Source organism: Primulina huaijiensis, chromosome 13, assembly GCF_012295235.1.
Source record: "Primulina huaijiensis isolate GDHJ02 chromosome 13, ASM1229523v2, whole genome shotgun sequence".
Classification (NCBI taxonomy): domain Eukaryota; kingdom Viridiplantae; phylum Streptophyta; class Magnoliopsida; order Lamiales; family Gesneriaceae; genus Primulina; species Primulina huaijiensis.
This window is the reverse complement of record NC_133318.1, coordinates 4,876,129-4,902,317: the sequence shown is the minus strand read 5'-3', so window position 1 is coordinate 4,902,317 and position 26,189 is coordinate 4,876,129. Positions and strand designations below refer to the sequence as shown.

At 36.7% G+C, this 26,189-nt stretch overlaps 3 protein-coding genes and 1 pseudogene across 3 annotated transcripts; 1 reads left to right on the top strand and 3 right to left on the bottom strand.

The window, feature by feature from the left end:
• Nucleotides 1-385: 385 nt before the first annotated feature.
• On the bottom strand, nucleotides 386-1,561 carry LOC140991148 (uncharacterized). Its single transcript, XM_073461105.1, has one exon. The coding sequence runs from the start codon at nucleotides 1,559-1,561 to the stop codon at nucleotides 386-388; it is 1,176 nt and encodes a 391-aa protein (XP_073317206.1).
• A 6,980-nt stretch (nucleotides 1,562-8,541) lies between these two features.
• On the top strand, nucleotides 8,542-12,646 carry LOC140991582 (RINT1-like protein MAG2). Its single transcript, XM_073461621.1, has 4 exons — nucleotides 8,542-8,960; nucleotides 9,239-9,325; nucleotides 9,866-9,969; nucleotides 10,574-12,646. Exons 1-4 carry the CDS (start codon nucleotides 8,666-8,668, stop codon nucleotides 12,473-12,475), a joined length of 2,388 nt encoding a protein of 795 aa, XP_073317722.1. The 5' UTR covers nucleotides 8,542-8,665; the 3' UTR covers nucleotides 12,476-12,646.
• A 5,244-nt stretch (nucleotides 12,647-17,890) lies between these two features.
• LOC140956267 (ABC transporter G family member STR2-like) lies at nucleotides 17,891-20,792 on the bottom strand. Its single transcript, XM_073412972.1, has 3 exons — nucleotides 19,881-20,792; nucleotides 19,067-19,791; nucleotides 17,891-18,992 (listed from the first exon to the last, which is right to left on the bottom strand). Exons 1-3 carry the CDS (start codon nucleotides 20,361-20,363, stop codon nucleotides 18,020-18,022), a joined length of 2,181 nt encoding a protein of 726 aa, XP_073269073.1. The 5' UTR covers nucleotides 20,364-20,792; the 3' UTR covers nucleotides 17,891-18,019.
• A 120-nt stretch (nucleotides 20,793-20,912) lies between these two features.
• LOC140991147 (uncharacterized) lies at nucleotides 20,913-25,759 on the bottom strand (annotated as a pseudogene).
• Between the last annotated feature and the right edge of the window lie 430 nt (nucleotides 25,760-26,189).

Sequence of the window (26,189 nt, the reverse complement as noted above, 5' to 3'; positions counted from 1 at the left end):
ATTTCTAGGCCGAACAGTAGGCCCAGAGATGTTGCCCGTGTCCATGTAAGGCCAACCAAGTCCGAGTCAATTCCGGAGCCCCATTCTGGGATATTCATTTACTCCGAAAGATTGGGTCCAGTATTGAATACTCAAAGTCTCAAATAATTAAAAAGATTAAAAAAAAAAAAAAAAGAATAAGATAAATTTTGATCATGATTATGAGATTTTCATACGCATAATGCAATATTTTTCCTACAATAGAAAATTTAATATCTTCAATGACCAATTCTCCAAAGGTATATCAATTCATGCGACATGGACCTATGGCTATGACACAAGCCATGAGAAACCGATCGTTCTACTGCTGGACTAGTTGGTCGGCTACTTGTGCAGCAGATGCTCGTCATTTAGAAGGATGCAATCTTTGCGGATAGAGCTCCAAGAGCTCAGGAATTTCTTCTGCAAAGCTTGATACAAACTGCTCGAAAAACGATTTTTTCGAGATAGAAAGAACACCGATCAAGCTAGCATTCTGCCTAAGTAAACCTCTGGACTTCAAAACTTGACACACCGAACATCTTGGAATGGATGTCTTCTCCAAACTCAATGAAACTATCTGCGGAAAACTTAGAAAAATCAAAGGATCACGCATTTTGTTGATGAAATAATCCATTGCTCTGTCAATCTTATCCTCCGATGCTCCCATACACCATGGAAATTTTCTAAAAGCCGCAAGCACTTGAGCCTCGGAATAACCCCATTTCTGGTACACCTCCACCTTCCTATCCCAATTCGAACTAATCGGCTTCCTCATCACGTATAGCCCTGTAAGGAAGGAGACTCTGCAAGGGTTGAATCCCATTTCCTTAATCCTCTCCACACACTTCCTCAATTTATCAGGGGACATCACGAGTAATCTTGGATTTTTCTTGAAAGCTTGCAAGATTTTATCCTCAGCCACTCCTGCATTGAGCAAACTCCTGACATTTGAGGCAACGGTGCTCTGCACATTTATCTCTAAGATACTCGGGCACCGTTTTATTACGTCTATCGCATTCTCATTCGACTTCAGTAGACACTTGATAAATTTGAAAGACGGGATAATTTGGTTTTCCAAGCTCCTAACAATTATGCTTCTCGAAGAAGATATAATCCTAGCAGTGTCGGGACTAGATATGCCTAAAGAATGGAAAAATTGAATCTTGGGCAAAATATTTGTATCCGGCCTCAACTGAAAGATTATGGGAGATTTTCTAACGACAAGCGAGATCTGGGCATCACTAAAACCATGTTTCTTGAAGAATGCGATGAATGAATCTGGGATCTCTGGGCCTCTGAATTTGATTTTCTCGCAAGTTCTTAAAGCCCTTTCTTGAGAAAACCCAAAATTTTTTATGAGATAATCTGCTGCAGATGAGTCTCCATTCGCATTTCTTGATCTGGATTTGTGAATCTTGCCTGCCGCTACAGCTGATGACGAAAATAGATAAAACTGAAGAAACTGGAGTCTATGGACAGGTGAAGGATTGAATGAAGCAAACTTTGAGTAATTCGACGTTTTCAACAGGAATCTTAGCATTATAAGTTGTGAAAGAAGAGGATTCTCCTGGATTAGGGGATTTGAGACAGAACCCTAAACCCCAATTTCTATAATTTATTATTTTTCAGAAATGCGATTTGAGAAAAATAAAAAAAATTATGAAATCAAAAATTTTAATTGCCGCATCACCTCACCTATATTTCGGGTTTTAACAAGTTTCCATCACTTTATATATACAAAATCAATTTTATTTATAAAGATTAAACCACTCTCTAGAATCTTCAGACGAATTTTCTCATCTGATAATTATTATGCACGATAACTTGTTATTAACGTCATATATGTTAGGGTTTATTTTATGTATTATCTAGTGAATTTTTATTTGTATTTATTGAAATTAAAGAAATTATTTTTTGTTTCTAATATCCAAGTAGACATTAAAATTCTCAATATACTTTGTCAATAAAAGAACAAAATAATGAATTCTTAAAAAATCATAAGCCAAAATGATCTTTTGATTTAGCGACAAACAAATATCTGATTTATATTTAGATTAGATAGAATTCCATGCCCGTTGAAAACCGAATGTTTGAGGATAAAAGATCCGATTGATCTTCAGAAAAGATGGGGAAGATGAAAGAAGCCCGAGTACATTTTCGCCCTTTATAGAAGATCAATGGCCTAAAGTCTGTGACAACATCCACCAATATAGCAGAAATTGCATCTCAATAAAATCAAGACAAACAGAAAAACCATAACAAAATACTGCAACCATAACACAGAGGAATCAGCCAAGAGTTCAAGAATCGGGTTTCTTGGCATCTCCACACGTAAAATCCTCACTTGAGAAAGGAACCTGCGATTCACCAAATCGCACTGCAGGAGATAATCTCGGCTGCATCTCAGCAACAGCTCGATCCCGTGCACCCTCTTTCCACTGCAAGATCTCAGCTCCTCCATCGCCTCCACGATCAAATCCACCATACCTCCCCTCTCCTCAAATACCCGCGTCTTGTTTTCCTGGTAGACCCGCATAACCGCCAGAGCTTTGTCGATCCGGCCCGCGGCGGCCCGCAGTGAAGTCGAGCAGTTGTTTGAGAGAAACGAATCGATGCGGGAGAGTCGCTCGACGGCTGATTCGAGCGCGAATGTGTAGACATGGATGGGATCCGTGAAGAGGATGGGCTTGATGTTGGAGGAGGATAAGGAAGCGATGCAGCTGCGCCGGGATTCAGCTACATAGCAGAATTCATCGACTGCGAGATTTGTGATTGCTGATGGGGAATTGTGGTTGAATACGAGGTAGATGATAAACCCACCGATGATTAGCGATAAAGAGACGATGAAGGAGAACAAAATGGCGATCAGGAGTGTGTTTTTTCTGCGTATGGAGGCGAGGCTTTCTTCTTGGAGGGGATTGGGTTCGGAGGACTCCATTGATGGATTGCAGAGTCAATGGCTGGTCTCACTGTATCATCGGCATTTGGTCCAAGCAATCTCAACTTGAAATCATCGAATGATTCATATTTTATTTCGTCGAATTTTATTCTTTTTATTGGTCAATACTTGTTTTTGCACACTTTAATCTATAAAATTTATTTATACACAAAATATTTCCAATATAAAGTTAGCATGAGAAAAATTTTATTTAATATGATTAATTATGTATAAAAAAAATATTAATGCATGAAACTATACTTTATAAAATTTAATATATGTATATAAAAAGATGTGGGAATCAGGTCGATATGGGCTGGGGTGTCCAATCGGTCTATTCGGTTACCGACCGAACTGATTATACCAATAACCGATTTAATTTTCGAATAACCGAACCAATTTTCAAATCGGTTATTTCAACCGAAATAACCGATATTTTTTAAAATATGCAAAAAAAAAAGAAAACAATGGAGAACTTATAAATAACTAGAAACATTGAACAAAAAATATCAATAACAAATAAAAATATTGAAGATAAAATTATTAGATGAATGAGCTTCCTTATAATGCATGAAAAGTTCAGTTTCTTTCTAATGTATTTTTAATGTCCATATACAATTTAAATTAATATATATACTAATTCGGTTAATTCGTTTTAACCGAATTTTTCAAAGTAAAACCGAAACCGAACCGAATTAACCGATTTTTTAAAATTTCAAAACCGAACTTCCGAATTAACCGAACCGATTTTTCTAAATAATTTAGTTCGGTCAGTTAATTCGGTTTAACCGAAATTTTGTACACCCATAGATATGGATAGCAATTTTACTACCCAAATCCGAAAAAAATTCAATTTCTGGAATTTACCAGAAAAAAGTCGGGTAGTGTGGGGTATCCAAAATTTTAGCGTAAAAAAATTGTGTTAAAAAACAATGTATTCAACCTATTTTTCCAAATAATAATATACACATGAAAGTTTTTAGGACAAATCATAATTAAGAAATTAATTGAGAAAATGACAAATAATCAGAGCTGCATCAGTACTTAATCAATTGAGAAACGTGATCATTGATAACTTTGTCTTATACTTCTTATGTATTTGTGATATTAAGTTCTTGAGATAATGTTGACATATGAATTTTAATTTTATTAAATTTTAAAACATAATTAAATTGTACATAGTTAAAAAAAACAAACAAAAGTACACATAAAAAATTCACATGATTAAAAAGTGGCCAAATTCCACTATGTGTGCTTATATAAACTCCAAATATATTTGATCAAATCTTTTTGAGTTATGTCATAATTTAAAACTTACCAATAATTATAATTAGGATTTTTTTTTAATATTTTTTGATTTATTATTAATTTTTTGGATTTTTTTTTATATTTTTAATGTTTTTAAAATTTAAAATTGTTATTTTAAATTTATTAAAATAAAAGTCCAGCTCGCCATTCATTCAATTGGCTAACCGCGACTCCATTGTTTGATGTTGCTACTTCCCCTGCTTGTGTCCTCTATTCTTTCTGCCCACTCAAAATCGCACGGTTCAGTGTTTCCATCCCTCGGGCAGTCTACATCTTTGCACAACCAGATCCCAGCAACATCGTTGTTTTCTTTATTCACTGACTTTGAATACTACGTTGCCTCCAATCTTATGTTTCTAGAATGTTCTTCAGTTATGTATAATTGAAAATATTCTAGATTGCTCTACTCTATATACAACTTCATGATTATAGAGCGTTCCAAGTTGATACACCACTCTAGATTAATACAAGCACAAACTAGTCATGTTTAGAATATATGGGTTACTCACACATGATTCTAGGATGTTCAAGACCTTTCATGAAAAACTTAGACGATTCTACTCGCTTCTTCCAAACTCTTGTTTCGAAACCTGATGGACTTTTGTTTCTTCATGTGAGGCTAAAACATGATGGATCTTTCTGGATTGAACTTAGCCTTTGCAAGCACCTTCCTTATCAAAATTTCCAGTTGACTCACATGCCATGTTCAGATCCGTGACATCCTCCCCCACCTATTTCGGCAACACCCTCGTTTCCTTATGATGTCTGTCATGAGACTGCTGCAAGTCTAGCTTTAATCTCCATGTTAACACGGACTTAGCTTGCCTCCTTCGGTCAAATTGGCCCTTCGGTCATCTTTTTCTCTATGATATGACCTTAGCATACTTGAACGGAAGACTGGATCCATCCCTAAGTTTTTAGGGAGCTCAATGCGGTACAAGCCTTGATCGACCCTCTCGATCACCAAATGGTCCTTAATATTGTCTTATCAAGTATTTATGCTATCATGAACCCAGGGTGACATCTTCACCATGACTTGATCATTCAAGACAGATTGAGATGATTGGTTCTACCACCGTAGGCACCAACTTTGTACCTATGCATTCACTTGGATCATTCAAGACAGATTGAGATGATAAGAGACTCATACCTTGGTCTTGGTCCTCTACCACATCCTCAATTTTCTTTCTTATCCTTCTGGCTCCAAGACATTGTAATGTCCCTAGTATCTTTTTCTCCTCTTCTTGAATGAGAGCTGAAAACTTCGAGCATTTTGGAAACTCTCTAGCCCAATGTGTCCCGTCACACAAGAAGCACTTGATGTATCTTGGCTTGGCCCGGCTCGCCAACATCTTGCCCTTATTGTCCTTGTATGAGTCTTTTGAAGATATCTACCCATCTTCTCAATCATCCTCATCCCCACTCTCTTCCACACCTTCTCCTTTTCCTTAGACTTGGAAGATTTGAGCGACTTGAACTCGATAAGAGAATCCGCTGCTCCAATGTCTTGGGAAAGAGTCTGCACACACCATCGTTGCAGCTCCACCTTGGCCCACATCTTGAGACCATCCATGAATGCAAACAGTTCATTTCTTTCGCTCATATCTGGAATCTTGAGCTACAACTCCTGAAACTCCTGGTAATATTCCCTCAATTCACCTCGTTGAATGAGGCAACATAGATTTCCCCTTGATTTGTCTTCTGCGTACTCCGGATAAAATTGTTTCTTCAATTTCCTTACGAATGCCTCCCATGTGGTGATGGCGGCGCTTCCTCGTCTTATGTCATTCCACCTTACCCTTCACCAATTCATAGAGATACAATTTTAGTATAACGAAGATTTCAATATCTTAATGGTATCCTCCAAGATGCTTATACACTCAAAGTATTGCTCCATCCTCCCACAAAATTTTTTCTATATCCTTGGACAATCTTTTCCCTGCGTTGGCTCAAGGCTTTGGTAAATTTATCATGTTTGGAGTGTTGAAAATAGTCCCTCGTCATCTTGTATCATCATTGAGTGCCGCAAGTTAATCCTTGAACTCCCTCAAATCCTCCCGCAACGCTTTGGTCATGGCCTCCAATGCATCACTCTTTTTGTGTAGGGAATCGACAGCAGCATTATAGGCTCCTAGCATCTACCTACGCAAATATTTGTGGCTCCCTTCGGCCCCGATTTTCAAGATGTGTTCCTCTTGTGTGGCATGACTTTCCTCCATATTGACAAATGCAACTTCCAACCTTGCAATCGGAGCTTCAAAGGCACTGAACATCTTTCTGGACTTGTCTCTACGTCCCTTTGATTTCTCCGTTATTTCCGACATAATGAACTTTAGATGACTTCTTGTACTCGAACATTTAACCCAACCTGGCTCTGATACTATCTATCACGTGCTAAATTCTTCAAACTCAAGAGAGCACTTGATAGGATCGGTTAATGCAGTCAGAGTGTTTAGAAAGAGGTGTTGAATAAACACTCGGACTTTTTGAAATCTTTTAAAGTACGAATCAGTCTTTTGTGTGACTGATCTAGAAATCTTGTTTCTCGATATAAATCAGTCAACTAATAGTAGTGTGAAAATAGACTGAAATATAGATTGAATACTAAGTATAGAGTAATGCAAAAACTGAATAGGTAAACAATTAGAACACATGAATTTTATAGATGCTCGGAGTCTTAAAATTCTCTTACATCACCCGTTCTATCTCAATGATGGATATTTCACTAAAAGAATTTGATGTATTACAACATATTGTAATAATCCACTTCAGTTGGATTTATACATTGTGATAAGCACGGATTATATAGCGTTTTAAGGGCTTTATTTTGTCGCATTCGTGCTTATCTGGCGTTTTTATTCCGAGTTTCGCGCTTAATTTGTTTTATTTTGGCTATTTGCAGGTTTGACCAAAAGATGATAAAAGCCAAAGAAAAGAAAGAAAAGTCAAGCTTCGCAATGCCATGTCAGAAAAAACCGGAAAAGTAGGAAGGAGCATAAAAGAAAGAATCCGGACCCCTACACGGACCCCGTGTAAGGGTCCGTGTCTTAGAATCTCAAGGAAGAATTTCACAGTGCCTATCCGGACCCCGTGTAAGGGTCCGTGCCTTAAGAGCCAAAGAAAGATTTTGACAGAGCCTAGACGGACCCCGAGACGAACCTATACACGGGGTCCGTGTCTAGTGTTTCCCCATACAAAATTTGACAGAGAGTACAAGGACCCTATGCCTGAGGCATACACGGAGTCCGTGTACTTGATATCAGATCTAATATTTTGCGAAGATTCTGTGGAGATTTGAGAGATCAGAGAAAAAAATAAAAGATTTGGATCGGAACTTTTGAGAGGGGGAAACTTTTGGAAAATTTTTTTACGCAGAATTTGAGTAGATGCTGTCGTGCCAGGTGTTGTAGCAAAAAATCACCAATGTTGCTGCTAAAATCTAACTTCTATGAATCAAACAAAAATGAATCCCGAACTTGATTGATTGTTCTAATCTTTTACGAAAATATTATGCTAAAAACGAATTAAAGTAATATGGAAATTGAAGAAATAAACTCCATACATATTTTGTAGTTACAATAATATATATGAGTTAACAAATCATAAAAATATAATGACATGGTGAAATGTGGCATGAAATAGACTGGAAAACTTGAAAAAGGCTTGAATATCTAAGACTAAAATTTACAGAGAGTTTGCAAATATTGTTAGATCTTTAGTTATTTTTTGTTCTCTGATGCTTCCTTCCTGTGTACTGTTTAGGCGGTTCTTCTCATTCCCTGCCACTATCCACGATCTTGGTTAACGATCTTCTCCTGTTTATGTGCAGTTGATTTATTCAAACTAATTTGAATTTCTGATGAACTTTTTTTTGTCCTCTACGTCATTCTTTTGGATTTGAATCTTGCATTTGTACGCTTTTAACTTATATATAAATATATCTATTCTATTTTATTAAAGTTGAGGACATGATAGTAACCACTTAGAAAAGACACCAATTTTTTCTTCTAATTTTACCCTTATATGATACTAATATTACACTTTTGTTTTTTGTTTTTTTTAAATTTCAACACACACTTTTATTTTTATTTTTTTTATTTCAACAATTCAAATATCAATTTAGTCTCTCCATAATTTTTCAAATTTCATTTTAATCCATCGATATTGATAAAAAAAATTGTAAACACAAATCACGTGTGCAGAATAACTAGTATATATATACATATATTGACTCCGTTTAAAGATATTCAGCCTAGCCCATTAGACGTCGCCTTACTGGCTTAGGGACAAATTTGTAATTTCAGAAAGTTACGCTAATTACTTCTGTGTGTACATATATCTCCGGCAATGAAGCAGACACGTTTATATCTCCGGTTATCAAAACGGTGACTCGTTCTCATGGAAGACATGGTAACCCGACCCTTACCTCTGCCCGCTTCCATCTCTCAACAAGCCTTGTATTTCATCAATTCAAACCTCAATTCCAGAGAACATCTAGACAGAGCCCCGGTTCTCCTCTCGGAGCTCCAGACCCGCTGCGATGATCTGGATCGAATGCTTTCGGATCTTGCGTTACAGCTCCGGTCGAACTTGACCCGACACTCTGACCACTCGAATCGGGTGGGTTCACTCTTCGAGAATGTCCATGCTCAGTTGCAAGACCTTCAGCATTCTTCTTCTCAGTTGTCATCAGGTTGTTTAATTATGTAAATTTTCTTTTTTTTGCTTTTTGTAATTTTAATTAGGAATTAGAGTATTAGAAACAAAGATAAGTGGGAGAGAAACGAAAAATGAATCTGAATTATTATTTCCCCAATCTGAATTCGAAGGGAGATTACAGTATTTATATGAAAGGCAGAAATAAGAGAAAGACTAAAAGCGGAAGACTAAAAGCGTGTTTTTCCCGGTTGCCTCTTTATATGGTCTTTAATATAGAGGGTGCTGATTTTTGCGCTTTTGTTTATATATTAGATGGTGGATCGAGGAGCGGGATGGTGGAGGAATTGCAGGCATTGGCGAAGGAGGTGGCTAGAGTGGAAACAGTGCGAAACTATGCAGGTTTTTTTTTTTGTTTACTTATTAACTTGAAGTTTATATGTATAGCTCAATTTGTAGTAAAAATTTGTTAAAATATATTAATTGAGGAATTATTTGCGTGTAAGGAATGGAAATTTGGAAGGTTGTGAAGGGTTTTTTCATTTTTTGCATATTGATACTATTGGGAGTTATTACACCAAGAATTGACAAGCCAATGAGTTTTCTAGTTTTATTTCTGGTGGAAATGATGGTTTAACTATATAAAGTTCGAAGAGTAGTTCACCTTAAAGTTTTAGCCTTTAGGAAGGATGTGCTCTATTTATCATTTTTTCGGGGTTGAAAAACTCCTAAATTCTAATAAATCTGGCTTATTTGAACCAATTTAAAATAAATAGTCACAGGATCGATATTGAAACCTATAAACAAACATATGGTGGTTTTTTTTTTATATTTGTGGATGGAAGGAGCGAAAGAAACTGGAAAAGTGGAAATTTGATGATCTGTTTCTTGTCTTTTGATTGAGGCAGTTACCTACATAACTGATTTCTTCATTACTCTCAGAGACTGCATTGAAGCTTGACATGTTGGTTGGTGACATTGAAGATGCTGCGTCTTCCTCAATGAACAGAACTTTGAGAAAGCATTCGTCAACAAAGAATTATGAAGTGAGTACCCTTTAAGGGTATGTTTGCCTTATATTATTGGGCCATTCTAATTGCAATATCTGATTAAAATTTGGCTGAAATTAAATATCATTATTAATCATCGTTATGTTATCATCACGTGTGGAATGCCAAAGCTTCGTTGTTCATGCTCAAACTTGGTTGTAGTCACGTGTAAATTACTAAGATGAACCAGATTCTTTGGTGTGGAATTTTTTTTGTTCTTTTTAGAATAGATTAATCAAACATGATTCATTGGTAGACTATGCTTCATTATGGATGAATACTCTTCAAGTATTTATCAAACAAGATCAAAGTAATAAGACATTGAAGTCTTTCACCGAGAATGATTTAACCTTTAGTTTTGTGAGCCATCCAGTGAATAGAAGTAAAGATTTCATCATTGCTTGAATATTGTAATTTACTCGTGCACACTCAATTGTGGATTAAGGCTGCATTATCAACAAATTTGAAATAAAAAGGAAAGTTTCAATGTGCATAGGTATGAATTGAGTTGAATCGCATCACCTCAAGTCAAGTGGTTTTTTCCCCTTTTTCTTTTTGTTTCTTTCTTTTTCGATTACATTTGCTTTCATCTATTTTGCAGGATATGCGCTCAGTTGCTTTAAGACATCTTAAATCGACTGAAGATCTACTTACTTCTGTTTCAAAGAGACATCCTGAGTGGAATCGACTTGTTTCAGCTGTTGATCATAGAATAGACAGAGCATTAGCAATTCTAAGGCCCCAAGCTATTGCAGACCATCGAGCTCTTCTTGCTTCTCTTGGATGGCCACCACCTCTGTCAACCCTGAGTTCGTCTACTTCAGATGCAGAAAGATCAACTGAAGTGCAAAATCCTCTTTTCACAATGAAAGGTGACCTGAAGCTTCAGTATTGTGAAAGTTTCCTGGCATTGTGTGGTCTGCAGGAATTGCAGAGACAGAGAAAGTCTCGTCAACTTGGGGGGCGTTATAAAGATTTTGCACTTCACCAACCACTTTGGGCTATTGAAGAACTTGTCAATCCTATATCTATTGCTTCTCAATGCCACTTCTCAAAGTGGATTGAGAAGCCAGAGTACATATTTGCGCTAGTTTATAAGATCACTCGAGACTATGTTGACTCTATGGATGACTTATTGCAACCGCTTGTTGACGAAGCAAAGCTATCTGGTTACAGTTGCAGAGAAGAATGGATCTTGGCCATGGTGTCTTCCCTATCGACCTACCTGGCGAGAGAAATATTTCCCATTTATGTGGATCAGCTCAGTGAAGAGAGTGAAACTGGGATCAAAACACAGGCAAGGTTATCCTGGCTTCATCTTGTGGATCTGATGATTGCATTTGATAAACGAGTTCAAGCGCTGGCTGCACACTCAGGAATGCATCTTTCCCTCGAGGAGGATGGCAATGTGCAAAATCTGTCTTCATTGACTGTGTTTTGTGATAGACCTGATTGGATTGATTTATGGGCAGACATTGAGCTTAGTGAGGCTCTTAGTAAATTAAAATCTCAAATGGAAGACAACAAAAATTGGTTAAGTGAAGACCGAGGAGTTTCTCTTCTGTCTGGCCAAGAAGACAACAAATCCCCTTTGATTTCTAGTGCTGTGCTTCAACGTCTCTCCTCTGTGATAGACCGTTGCCGATCATTGCCTAGCGCATCATTGAGGTCAAGATTTGTCAAATTGACTGGTTCACCTATAATATGCAAGTTCTTTGATTGCTTGCTACTTAGGTGTCAAGAAGCTGAGGGGCTAACTGCGCTAGCTGATGATGATGCTTTAACTAAAGTTGCCTTGTCAGTTAATGCTGCCCGCTACTTTGAATCCGTTTTAAAAGAATGGTGCGAGTATGTCTTCTTCCTTGAAATGGGATTGAACAATACTGATAAACTAGAAAAGGAAGATGATCCTACTGCTACAGGAGCACCTGGAAATGGTATTTTTGACGAAGAAATCAAAAGGTTGAATGAATTCAAAATTGAATGGGTTGAGAAGTTATCCACAGTTGTCTCAAGGGGATTTGAAGCACGTTGCCGAGACTACATAAAAACCAAGAAGCAATGGCAGGAAAAGAGCCAAGAAGATTCGGCACAGTCCAGATCATACCTAACAGCGATGGATTACCTACAGGGAAAATTGTCCATACTCGAAGAAGGGCTGAACAAAATAGATTTTACTAGAGTGTGGAGAAGTTTGGCTGCTGGGATCGATAAGCTATTTTTCCATGGTTTATTAGTAGGAAAGATAAAGTTCTACGATTGGGGAGTCGAGAGGCTTTCAAACGATCTGATGGTTCTTTTTGGGGTATTTGGAGCTTGGTGTTTGAGGCCTCAAGGTTTCTTTCCGAAGATCTCCGAAGGATTGAAGTTGTTGAAAATGGCGAATAATGAGGTGAACAATAAGTTGATTAGAGAGGAAAGGTGGCTGAAAGAAAATGAAATAAGGCATTTAACTGCTGCTGAGGTAGAAAAAATAGTGAAGAACAGAGTATTTGCCGGATGAAGAAGGTTTCACTTGAATGATGTAATTTAGAAAAAAAACAATTAAAATTAGGCAAATATGAAATGATATTCTAATATGTACATTTAGTAAATCTTTTTTCTTACACATTTTCGGTAATGGTTCAAGATCGCTACCATTTAAAATTTAAATTGATACACATCTTTTTCTTTATTCTGTGCTTTGAGAACTGTACTAAAACTCTGCAACTTAAAGGCTACCGTATGATTGAATGATTTGATTCGAGCAACAAATGTGTATGGACAATCGTGTTTTCACAGAATGCGGTAGGTTCGTCTAAACTAGCTAATTGGATCGGATTTCGGCTTATCCGACCCAAGTGCACCCCCGCTCCACCCCATCTGCGACAGTCGATCCATGCTTCCCCAAACGCCTGCGTTTAGATATCCGGGGTCACGGGTTGACCCAAAGAGCTGAACCGGTCCAGGAATTCGACCCGCAAATAATCGAATCTGCTTCAAGTGAGAGTTCTTAAAAGACTCGAAAAAACTGAGCTCAAATATCCCTCGATTACAAGTATTAATCCCACTAAGTTTGGAAAGATCCTAGATGGCTTGTGCTGCTGTAGTTTCTCTCACGCAGATTCTAGAGAACATACTCGGTAAACACCTGATTCCTAGGGAGAAGCACTGATTGAATCTCTCCTTCAAAGCTTGTGTTGCTTCCAAGATTTTCTTATTCGTTCTTGGAAGAAAAGAAGCCCTGATGCATTGTGTTTGGAAAGGGAAATCAGAGATGCAGCGCATAAAGCAGAAGATGTTATATCAGAGCATTTTTGCAGAGAATGGAGGAGGAGAACTTGAGAGGAGCGAAAGTGTCAGTCAACATTTGAAGATTGTGGTGGAAGAAATCGAATCAATTCAGCTAAAGGTGATACAGCTGGAGGGCTAGTGGGCGGATGATAAAGATTTGCATCACACATATTGTTCACCACTTGCTCAGCCATCAAAACTTGCTTCAAGTGGTGAGTATACCAAGGTCCTATTCGAAGATGTTTCACGGAAACTAATGGACCGAATTGTAGGTGGACGAACGAGAGAATCTCCAAATCATACCAGTAGTTGGAATGGGTGGCAGTGGGAAGACTACTCTGGTTAAATATGCTTTTCAAGACGAATATATTTCACATTTTTTTGATGTTTCTGCTTGGGTCACGGTATCGCAAAAGGGATATTCTACTAGGCCTTCTACAATCCATGAGAAGGCTCGCAAATTGCATCAAGAAAGTGAAGAAGACATACCCTATCAATTGTTGTAACAAGTGGCCTTTAGTCCAAAGTACCAAGAACACTAGAAGAACCGGAATCCGTTGCAAAAAATCTCAACTCAGTTTTAATTGCAAATGATAGTCAATGTGCGGAGCTGTTACATTTTAGCTACGACCATTTACCACATCATCTGAAAGCATGTTTCCTCTATACGGGAGTTTTCCTCCTAGATGGAAATACCAATCTCCAAGCTCATCAAACCATGGATTGCCGAGGGATTCATCAAATACAATATAGCTCAAATGGCGTGGAAGTTGTGGCAGAGGAGTATTTTGATGATCTGATGTCAAGAAAGGTTGGAGAGAAGAGATCCGATGGAAAAATTAAAACATGTGTGGTCCATGATTTGTCAAGGGAGTGGTGCTTGAGTAAAGCGCTAGAGGAGGAGCCAGCATCGTCAAGAAGTAGCCACGGTTCCACGTCGCATTTGCATTCGTAAAGATTCTTCAGATGAAGCTCTAGCAGACATCCTCAGAACGACATAAATATTTCCACTTGTCCGTTCTCTTCTGTCCCAGAGCAACCCTCACGACAAACTACAGTGTTGTAAACTCCTGAGGGTACTGGACTTGTCTAAAGTAGATTTGGAGGATTTCCCTCGTGTATTACTGGAGCTCGTACGTTTACAATACGTACATTAATTATTCATAAATTCATCTGTGCATCTGTTGGCGTACCGTTTTCTCGTATCCAAAATATATAAGAAGTTTCAAAAATTTTTGTTTGAAGTTAATTAGATTCACAACCGGATACTTTGTTCATATCCTAGATTGCACAAGAAAACTATGAGAAATTTCCGTTTAGGTGATTGCCAGCATGTTCAAAAACTGGCGGTGTGAGAATCTTATACTTAATAGTCACAACTACTAATTTATTATTATTATATTTAAAATGTACTAAATAAATAATTGAAAACTCATTATAACTACGATCAACGATCAGACAGCGTCAATATATCAAAAGCACAAATCCCATTCATATAAAAAAATTTCACTGTTCCATTTTTTGCATCTGATAGTTTTGTCAACTCCTTCACTAAAATATGCAGTTTTATTCTCTTTACTTAATTAGCAGTTATGTTAACTTCCACAACTTTCAATAATAGAATCTACTCATAAACTTTTTTACGAGCAATATGTTTGATCTCCATCAAACTACAGTGGCAAAATTCAACTATTTGAATTCGACTGTTTCAGTGAGAGCACAAAATCTAATATTTGTCTGATCCTCAATGATTCAGAGATGTAGTTAGCCATGAGTACATAATTTCATATGATTCATAACAATATTTGTTCTTATTCGGGATTATCCTAATTAATCACATTCTTCTCATCAACCTCTTGATAAAAAAACATCAGAACTCAGGACTGATTGCACCCATCGGATCATGGTAAGATGATCTAGTAGCATCGTCTCATGATCTCGTAGGTATCACTGATAGTGTCTGCAAGAACCAGTAATTTGTGGTTAACATACAGTACGGTCACTCCAACTCATGTATCTCAATCGAATTTCCAACTATTGATATATCACTTAAAATTTTTGTATTTTGACTATCAAAACTCCAATGAACGTCATATGATTTAATTAAACATTTATAGTTTGTTAAGTTTAATTTTTCTTTGCATTCTAAATGATGGCCCCAACTATCCTAGTGTTTAGGCGGTAATAGCATTTCATGTATATCATTACAAACAACTTGAATTCTCCTTTGGATCGCCTAATCAAGTCCAAAATCAGAAACTGTGTCCCTCGTCAAGATCGCACTAGAAATCTTGATGAAATTTTCATGTTGAGAGTAATCATCGAAGGACGGACGACAATGCAGTGACGATATTGTGGTGATGATCGGTCGTNTTTGATGTGTGTTATTGTGTCTTGTGTGATATCAACTTTTGACAACGTGTATTTAATAAATACAGTTTCTCAATCCCACTACCATTCTATTTTAATCAGGATTCTATAATTTTAATTATTTAAAATTCTAATGTTTTGTTTTTCACTCTTGAAAATACATGCATTATTAAATAATGATTAAATTGTCATAACACATGATATAAATATAATTAAATAACCATTATTTATTTAAATAATTAATTAATCAATTAATTTATTTATTCTAGACTCCTCTAAAATATTCCATTAGAATCTTACATGATATTTACTACTACTCAATTATTATTTAATTAGCTTGTTGTAAATTCACTAATTAAATAATTGTGAGATCATTGCAATCTCGATGGACGATTGGATAGCGTTGATGTGACCAGGGTATAAATCTCGTTGATTTAATATAAAAAGAAAGTTTCGAAGAACAAAAATTTTCACTGATTCGTTGTTTGCAGGTGCCTATTTTGTGAACTCTTTCGCTATATTTGGCAGTTGTATTATCCTCACTTAATTATAAGTTAAGCTAACTTCCAATAATAGAATCTACTTATAAACTCTTTTATAAGCAATACGTTTGATCCCCATAAAACTAAAATTATCAAATTCAACTCCTTGAATTTGACTATCTCAACAGGAACACATAATCTAATACTTGTGTGAGCTTCAATGGTCAAGTGATACAGTTAGCTGTGAGTTCACGTGAGGTCACAACTAATTTGATTCGAAACAACACTTGTTTCTTATATGGGCTTACCCTTGTTTGCCTTATTCCGTGAATTAACATTTTAATAACAAAAATGTCAGAACTCGAGTCTGATAGTACTTATCGGATCATAGTAAAAACGTCTAATAGCATCCCCATGATCCCCTAGGTATCAATAACATTGTCTACAAGAACCAATTGGTTATTGTTAACGAAAAATACGACTCATTTACTCATATATCCGATCGAATATATAACTATTTACATATTGAGAGTTGCAAATGAATTCGATAACGATGTTATGTATCTTTGAATTTTCATAGTGGCATCATATGTGTAACTAAGGAAATATCTTTCCATAATGCACATATCTTACTCTGGTCAAAGATTTCTTGCACTATTAATTTATCATTATTATGAAATTTTATTGTTTTCCTTATTTTCAGTAAATATATTTAGTTTTCGCATAATTTAAATAAAATACCGACTCATTATTATATCTATTAAAATGAAAAAATGTATTATATTATCGTATAAATACAAGTATGGTTTAAAGCATAACATGATTTTAAGATTTTATAAGCATGTTACAAAAATAAAAATAAAAATTATGAACAAATTAGCCATTATCGTCATCTTCTTAAAAAATAACGCACAACATATAAATAAATAAGATAATCATGGAGAATCAATAACAATTTTCAATAAAGACTTCACTTACATAGCATAAAGGACAAGAGCTAGAAAACTAAAAGATTCTCTTAAAGAAAGAACTCGTAGATCTAGAAAATCAACCACTCGTTCTTAAGGCGTAAGGTTTATGGTTTCAGGTACGCTTCTTTGCTAAAGTTTACGATATTTTTTTTATGATTTAACATGATTGATTCTGTGGTTATATAGATTTTCCGATGAAACATGTTTCATGGATGAAATGATGCATGACGAATTAAGGCTTCTTACAGATCCATATTTGATGATGATAGTATACCGAGATATTATGATTATGACGACGATGATTATAGCAACTCATATGAGCAGTTCAAACGTGGAAGGAGAGGCGGCTGCAGCAGGTAAGCATTATAAGAGTATCAGAACACACATGAAATTAATGCCATCACATGCATATAAACTGGGTTTCAAAAATGAAAAGAAGTGAAATTCATCTCTTGTTTGTTAAATTAGTTCATGATCAGAATCATATATCGGTTACGACTGAGACGGATGCAGGGCATTTGGCTTGGAATCACGGCTATAAAAAAGTAAAAGACTACCGGAGGAAGTGAAAGAACACAGACACTATGAATTACTAGAGTTTGTGAATCTTGAGGTGTTAAAAGTAGGTCAAGATGTAACTGAAATTCAACAGTATAAAATTTTATTTTGTGATTCTAGGAGTGTTTTTTGAAGCATTAATTTTTTGCTATTTGGTTCACATTTTTCACTACTATTATTTCAGTCCAAAAATATCCCAAAAAAATTCTTAGCAAATGAAAAATAAACTCAACTTAGATTATGAGACTGGAACTAATAAAAAGGAATAAAGTTCTTAGATTCATATGTGACAAATTCTTTTGATCACACATTTACATAAAAACAACTCTCTGAATACTCTGTGTATTAAGATTTTATCTTCAAAACGTTCTTGTTTAGTATTCTCTGAAAAGTCTATGTCCTTTGGTTCTTGGAAAAGAAACGCAGAACAACATAGAAAAGAACTCTGTACAAAACAGCCCATCCCAGCATTATATACACCTTATGCCACTTCAGATACTTCTCAGTCCCAACTGCAAGAGTTTCCAATATGTTGAACCCACTTATTCCACCAAATGTCTGGTTGGTTTGATACTCATTCATCAGCAGCCCCTCGTACGGATAAGTCATAGTTGAAACGTAGTGCATCCATTTCCAATACGGTGGAATTTCATGGCTATTCGCAAAGTATCCACAGAATAAGAAGAAAAGCGCGGTGAATGCAATCACAGCTGCGTATCCGAGGATGTAATTTGGCACGACCGAGCTTACAAATACAACAAAAGAGTTTGTTGAGAGGAGGGACATGTAGAGGACTAGCAAGAAGTACCAGAACGGACCGTGGAGTTTCAATGGGAACCAGACAATTATTGCGTAAACCGATGCCTGAAGGGCGAGGAAAGGAAGGTAGGTGATCAGTCCTGCAATGGTGTAGGATGAGGCTCGATATGCATTGTGTGATGTTTCACGGATGAAGATGTAGCGTTCTTGGATGAAAGCTGGGACAGCGTCATTGGAGGAAAAGAAGAAGAGGCAGACTGTAAATATAAAGAAGCTTAGCCTATTTGTGATGCCTTGGACATCGTCTTTAGGATGCCAGAACATGGTGGCCATCATGAAGCCCATTATGGTTAGGACTAGAAGTCGGGATAGGAAGAGCTCCGGTGTCCGCCTGATGTTGATAAAGTTGCGGCGCATTAGTACCCATATCTCTGGGAAGAATGAGTTGGCAAATTTCGGGCCTAAGTTATGGTGCTTTGAGATAGTATTCAGGTGGACAATGCTATCTGTTCGGTAGTCATCTTCATTCACCGTGTATTCGCTGCTATGAGGGGTTGGTGTGCCTTGCAGGATATCGCTTGAGTATGTGTAATATCCAGGAGATGGACTGCATAATATAGATGGAAAGTTTGTTTAATAATCAGAAACTTCAGCATGGGGGTGATTTTTTTAATTCCTTACCTCTTTCGAGTCAGGGCTCTGTGATCAGCATGATTCCTAGTTGGGGTAAAGGTCATTGACTGGTTAATGCTCCAAGAAATTGACTGATTCGACTGGCTTTTCACACTGTGATCAAAATCCTTCTCGTTCTTATGTACCGTTTGCAGATGGTATCGTTTATTCGACCTGTATCCACCTTCCTCTGCTGTCTGTTGATTGGTGCTCTGAGTAGGAGGCAAAGGCAAGGTTGGAACAACAGTTGAAACAGATGTATCCTCGTTGTCAACCAGAAGCGGCGGCTTCACTCCGGTTAAAGCAAATTCCGCTAACACCTCCACTCCGAGCTCCGACTGATCATATTCTTGCACCACGTCAATGAAGTACTCGATTGGGTTTTCACCTTTGGGGATTTTACGTCCCATCCGGCCTAAGTGGAGGGTGACATCCTTGAGTGAGCCCTGGTACATGAGTTGCCCTCGAGCCAAGATTATGAGGTGGTCGAGCAAAAGTTGGATACGGGATGAGGGCTGGTGAATTGTGAGGATGACCGTGCTTCCAGAACGTGCTATATCGTGGACCTTTTCGATTACACTATGAGCACTGGTTGAGTCTAGTCCTGAAGTAGGCTCGTCAAGGAATAAAAGGGAAGGTCCATGTATGATGTCCACTCCTATCGAAACCCTGCGACGCTCACCCCCGGAGATGCCTCTCGTCCCTTCATCGCCTATATAAGTGTTTACAGACGTCTGCACAACTCAAGGAAATCAAGAAAAATCCTGGGTGAGACTCAAGTTCTCCCAAATACAAGAACATGGATAAAGTTTTGGTTACTTACAGTTAAACCGAGCTGTTCGATTAACTTCTCGACACGTTCCCTTTTCTCATCCCTAGAGAGTGATCCCAACCTAAAATCTGCAGCAAACATGAGAGTTTCATAAACAGTAAGCATGGGAAACAGCCTGTCATCTTGCATTATATATGCCGAAGTCCTCTTAATCAAGCTCGGGTTCACGTCAACACCATCCAACGATACTCGTCCCATTAGGCTTCCGCTGGCGATTCTTCCAGCCAAACCATCTAAAAACGTCGATTTTCCGGCACCACTAGGACCCATAACAGCCGTGATGCACCCTTTAGGGGCATATCCGGTTATATCATGCAACAAATCAGCTTCACGCTTGATCCATTTCCCATTAATGTCCTTCTGTTTCTTGATCACAGTATATGTAAGGTTGGAAAATTCCATTCCCCCTGTAAAATTTACTCCCTTCCCAATATCTATTATCATCTCCGGTCTATGATTATTAGCATTTTTCATCTTGCCAAATACCCAAAAAAATATGTACTTCAGAATGAAAATTATGTATCAAGAAAGATTTATATCGATCTAGAATGGCTCGAAGAGTGTTAAAAGGGAGGGGTTATTGAGAAAAAGACTAATGAATAGCTGGTGGGGAGTTAAGTTCTAAGTTGAGCTTTGCATTGTGTAATCCGTTTGCAAGCTATGTTTTGTTCGAAAAGGGAAAATTCCTTCTCGTTTGCTTCATCAACTTTCTTGATTTTTTCGTTTGTCCGTGCTCTTCTAGTGTTCATAGTTCTTGACATGCTGAGCCCATCTGTCCCATTTTAATAGTCCAATTTCGATTTCAAAAATTTTGCTCAAATTTTCTTTTGGCATCATATATGGGGGATAGTTTGATATTATCGTTTGTTTAGAATCTGATTTCTTACCACAAATCCAATTAAGTTTCCAATAACTCCTGATACTTCGGATGTTTAGTCGCCGCATGGTTCGAATGACGAATGTTTATGGATGATGATACACAATCAGTTAATGTACAAATTATTCGCATGATTGTACTAATAACTGTTCTACCTCTCTAAATTTGTTCTAAAGTAACATATTAATAATTATGTGATTAGTTTAATGCTTGATTAGCTTGCAGTACTTGACAAGTTCATTGTTTTAATCGAAAGTTGGAATAATTGAATACTTTCTTCAGCTTTTGATCCAATGCTTAATCGTCCATTGGGTAATGTAGTTGAAATTGCTCCTGTTACCACTCAATTTTAAAAAGGGTCGTTTTCTTGTGGTCGTTGTCCATCACATCATGCCCCGAGCTCGGAATAGTTGCATAAAAAGTGCTTCCAAATTCATAAATTCCATATGAAGTTTTAATATTTTACTACCATCCAAAAAACTATTTTGCATTTATCCAAAGTCAGCCATCTCAAATATTTATTAAAACCAAACAGGTTTATTTACAACACCATCAGGAATTGTTCTGAACTTGACAAAATTGTCCACTGAACTTGATAAAATTGTCAATTGGCTTGAACTGTAAGAAGGGTTAAGCGTTTGGACAGTGGAAATGAAACATGCAAATCTTCGTCTTTCCGTTAAGCGCGAGAGCAAGCATGTCATATTCCTCCACGTACCAGAATTCCGACACAGTTGCCTGAATTTATCATGATCAATAAAGTACAAGAGGTAGTAACATATACGCGCTGTATCGGCAGGTGCATAAAAATTCAGAGAATTGACACCAGAAGATGGCAACACTGATGCAAGAGCAAAGATTCTATCAAGATTGAGCATGTTTGAGGAACTCGTGAGCACCATTGTAGGTGCAACTTTAGCACTGGTAAAAAAATAACCCACTTGACTCACAGGCCCAGGTACATGACAGATGGTTTCAGACGCACTGGGGCGGGTACTATAAGCGTAGAAAGTCTGGCATTCAATAAGGTTGGCCAGATATCTATTGGTATGCTGTTGGGATTACTAATGCAACCACGAGAACGTTGGGGGTGATCATTATACGCTATCACATATGAAATGTGATACACCAATTCAACAAGTTACCAAATCATGGATCAAGGGCTTAATCTACACCAGTGAATGAACATATGTTTTATATGCTCGATGCGGGAGTCATGAAAACTTTTATGAATCATTCTTGATCAATAATGTAATCCATGGTGACCAGAGTAGAATGCTGAGGATGAAATTTAAATTAAATTATTAAAATCAAATGCATGGCTCAATCACAAAAGAGAACTACCTTCATTCCTCGAATTTGGTTGTTTACTCTGTTTACAAGCTCGTGGAAAATTTGGAGTACAGAAACTTTTTACCCCAAGTTAATGAGGTGCACTGTCCTAATTGTTTGGCGTTTGTACTATCAAACGCAAGAAATAGAGAGAATAAGCAGCTGAAATTTTAATATATTCAAGATCAAGACAAGTAACAAAAAGTAAGAATTCCACTACATTTCACAAAAGTAACTTAATTATAGATACATCTGACAAGTTGTTGGGGCGCCCCAGAAGCCTCGCAAATTATGTATGAAGCATCACCTCATTATACTGCAGTAGAATATAAAGAAAAATTAGAAAATACTACTTGAGTTACTACACATGATTTGAGTGACAGGGATCAATGAGAATTTTATTTCAAAACATAGCAAAATGAAGGGAAATATCTCCACAACCGACTCCAACTAGTTTAGAATTAAGGTTGGCATGTAAGAATGACGAAGTAGAAACTAAATACTAGTAGGAATAGAACTGCAAAGCTTGACCACATATTAGAGAACTCAAAGGTTTAACAAATCCAAAGACCACTAAAAAATAATAAACAAAATAATCATAGGTCTTACTACTCCAAATTGGACATAACACTACCTTTGTCAATTCTAAATATTCTAGCATCAGATTGCTTCAAGTGTTCAAGACACCATATTCTTGGATAATAAGACAAACATTCTTCAATTACACGAGATACAGATACAGTAACATGTCAAAACAGGTCTATCTGGTTCTTACAAGCTGCTTCTCTGGAGTACGTGGTATAGCAGTTTTTAGTTTAGTACGAATGGTTACAGGATCTGTTCCAGAGACCACCTGAGCATCATAAGCATGTTTCTGAAACATAAGTAAGAATAGTGTATGAAAAACCAACTATGAAATCTTTTGAACTTCGAATGATAGTTTACCGAAATATTTTAGTAAATACAGTCAAATGTCATGATTAGATAAATAAAATATGAAACCAACAAGTTTTCTCAAGCTAAAGGTAAATCAGCATCTAGTTGGAGGAGAAAAAAATGTCACAACACAAAACCCATTTCTTGGAACAGTGCAACTCTCTAGAGAATATAGATTTGAGAAAGAGATCAATAAGGTAACCTGCCAACAACCTAGTTGTACTCCAGTAGAGGTCAAAACCACATGATCTAGGGCAATATTTAAAAGGCAAAATGGTCTCTGCAACAATTTTTATGGCACTCGCTTCACCTTCAATCTGGGAATCGAATGATAGCCGTTGCAACAAAAGGAATCTTACAAATGGTAAAGAAAGGAAACCAAAGGACAGAGGCAAACATCATAATTACGTCGGTTTCTGTGGCGGGAACTGGAGATATGTGATGCGAGGCACGGAACATACTAAAGTGGTTCATACTAGAGTTCTGAAACCAAATTGCTAACCAATAGGTTTATTAATATCACGAAAAGTAATACCCTTAAAGTATTGTGCCGAAAGTAGCTACAGAGTGTTGGTTTAGTCCCAGGTGTCCAACATCAAGCATCAAATGAAAATATTCATGTCAAGTTATATGACTGCTAGAAAGAATATGCCTTACCTTTACCAAAGTACGGCAACAATATACTCTTCACGGATTCCCTGCAGGAAAATCAAGCTACGCAGGATAATCAAGCATCATATGATGAGAAAAGGAATTTTAAAAAATTATATGCCACATATATGCCCAAAAAAAAACTAAACTCCACATATCAGTCAAATGCATGACAGAAGTCATTGTTATCAAAAGCATTATCAACTAAATTAAGAATTTGTTATGTTCCAACAAGGCTTTGATATTGGGATCAGAAATATTCAAGTCTTACACTAGATATTTGGTATGCATCTTGTTTGCCGTAGGTTCAAATATGTCCCAATAAATTAATGTTTTTGGCATCAAATGACAGGGAGAACTTTCAAGGCGACTATATAGCATCTAAAAATAGTCTCTTTGCTCAAGGAAATTGGCTTATGGATGCCAATGCCAACTTGCACCTTGATTTGAGAATTGGTCTTCCCATGTTCAAGTTACAAATTTACAGATTGTGCCATATGAGGGTGACCAGGTCACTGTCCATGTACGGTTTTGATTGCATATTCACTGCCCACATATGGTTTTGATTGTATATCTAGTATACTTTATAGATAATAATCACCAAATAGAACTGTAATACAATTAACTTATGATATTGGAACAGAATACTCAGGACTTAGATGCAGAACATTTGCTCGCTCTGGAGGATTTACCGTATACACAAAAGAAAACTATTGGTTATTCTGTTTGTATAAATGAGTCAGATTTTTAAAAATTTAAAGGCTCATATCCAGGCTTGTGAATTTTCAAGTCGAGTTGAATCGATCATAGAGCTCATTTTATATGAGATCTTATTCATCACCAAATACATGTACATACTAAATTGTACTATAGAGAGAATGCTGCATTAACTTCTTAGTGTTAAAGGGCAATTACATATTATAATTAGTTTCTTAACTTTTAGGTGTCATAGTTTTTAATCAATATGCACTTAATGGTATATATTCAATATAAAAATACTATGAAAAGTTCATGAGGTCGGCTGAAAGCTTAAAGGATCATGTAAAAGTTTGAGCTCAAGCTCGAGTTGAATTATTCATTAGCTAGTTCAGCACTTCAGCTCATATCATACGCCTAAGTTTGAGGATTTCCAAAAAACTATACGGAATATGCCCTCTGTTTATTTCATATTTACCTTAAGAACTGGCGTCACAGTTCCATCATTCGATGTAAAAAGATCTGACATTGACAAAGACTGAGAAGTTTCTCCTTGTGGAAGAAAAACGGCTCCATTCTCATCCAGATCTTTCGCCATCTTTGCATATAATATTGATCTCTGTTCCGCATTTGAAATTGAAGATGATACTGCAGATAAAAGAGGTCATTCTTTTTAAGTTCATGGTTCAAGAAGTTATTATATGAGGAATATAAAGACCGGTACATCAGCTACTTAGCAAGACAAGTCTATTGATCCTGTTTCGAAATTGAAGTTCACTTCAACTAAACTGAAATCAGATTAAATTAATCAATATCCAAACCAATACTTCCATTGCTGTTAAAAAAGTTAGCGATCAAAAAAACTACAAAAAAGACATACTCTATCACGATAAAAATCAACTTCTTCACACTACTCTTTAAGGACAATAACGGGAAACATCTAATTTCATAATATACCAAAGTTAATGCAATCGTAATCTAAATCAATATTCGGGCAACATTCATGGAGTTACAGAAACTGAAATTCGATCAAATCAAGAAATTTGTTACCTGCAATGGCTGGACCATTAGGATTACTGTCATCACGAGATGAAGAATTGCGGAGCGCCATTTGGAAGAAAAAGTAAAACGTAAACGCGGAAATCAACCAAATTACAGTAATCTTTGGTGAGCAAGAACAGTTATTAATCACCCCTTTGCTCATCATCGGATGGGAGAATTATCAACTAGATGCCTATATCTAATTTACGCTAAATGGGTAACTAGAAAACCATTGTAATTCGGCTGACTTGGGTTGGCCGTTCAGCGGACATGTAAATTTTTCTCGGGAACGCTTGAAACCCGGCAAATAGCGCTCGAGCTGAATGATCAGCGTGCTATTAAGACGTTTTTTGATCAGTCAGTACGTTCAAGTCACTCAAATATTTTTGAGAAAAAAAATATAATATAAAAAATGTATATTGAGTAATGTCGAAAAAAAACGTGTTTTCCATAAAATATATTAAGTGTGTGTGATGTCAAATTTGAAGGTTGGAATCAGACGGTTGGTTACGGAAATTTCATACGCAATTCAATAAATGCATGTGGTTTTTTACAGCTCAAAATTTGATTATAAATAGAGACACAATTCGATCATTTCATTTATTCCTTCTTCGAGTTTTCTCTCATCTTATAGTATTTGAGTTCTTAGTTCTATAATATTTGTGAGGTGTTTGTTCCCATGTATTAAGAGAGTGTGTGTTCTCTTCCGAAACACAGTGAGTGTTTGTACACCATAAAATATTATAGTGAAATTCTTTTCATCTTGC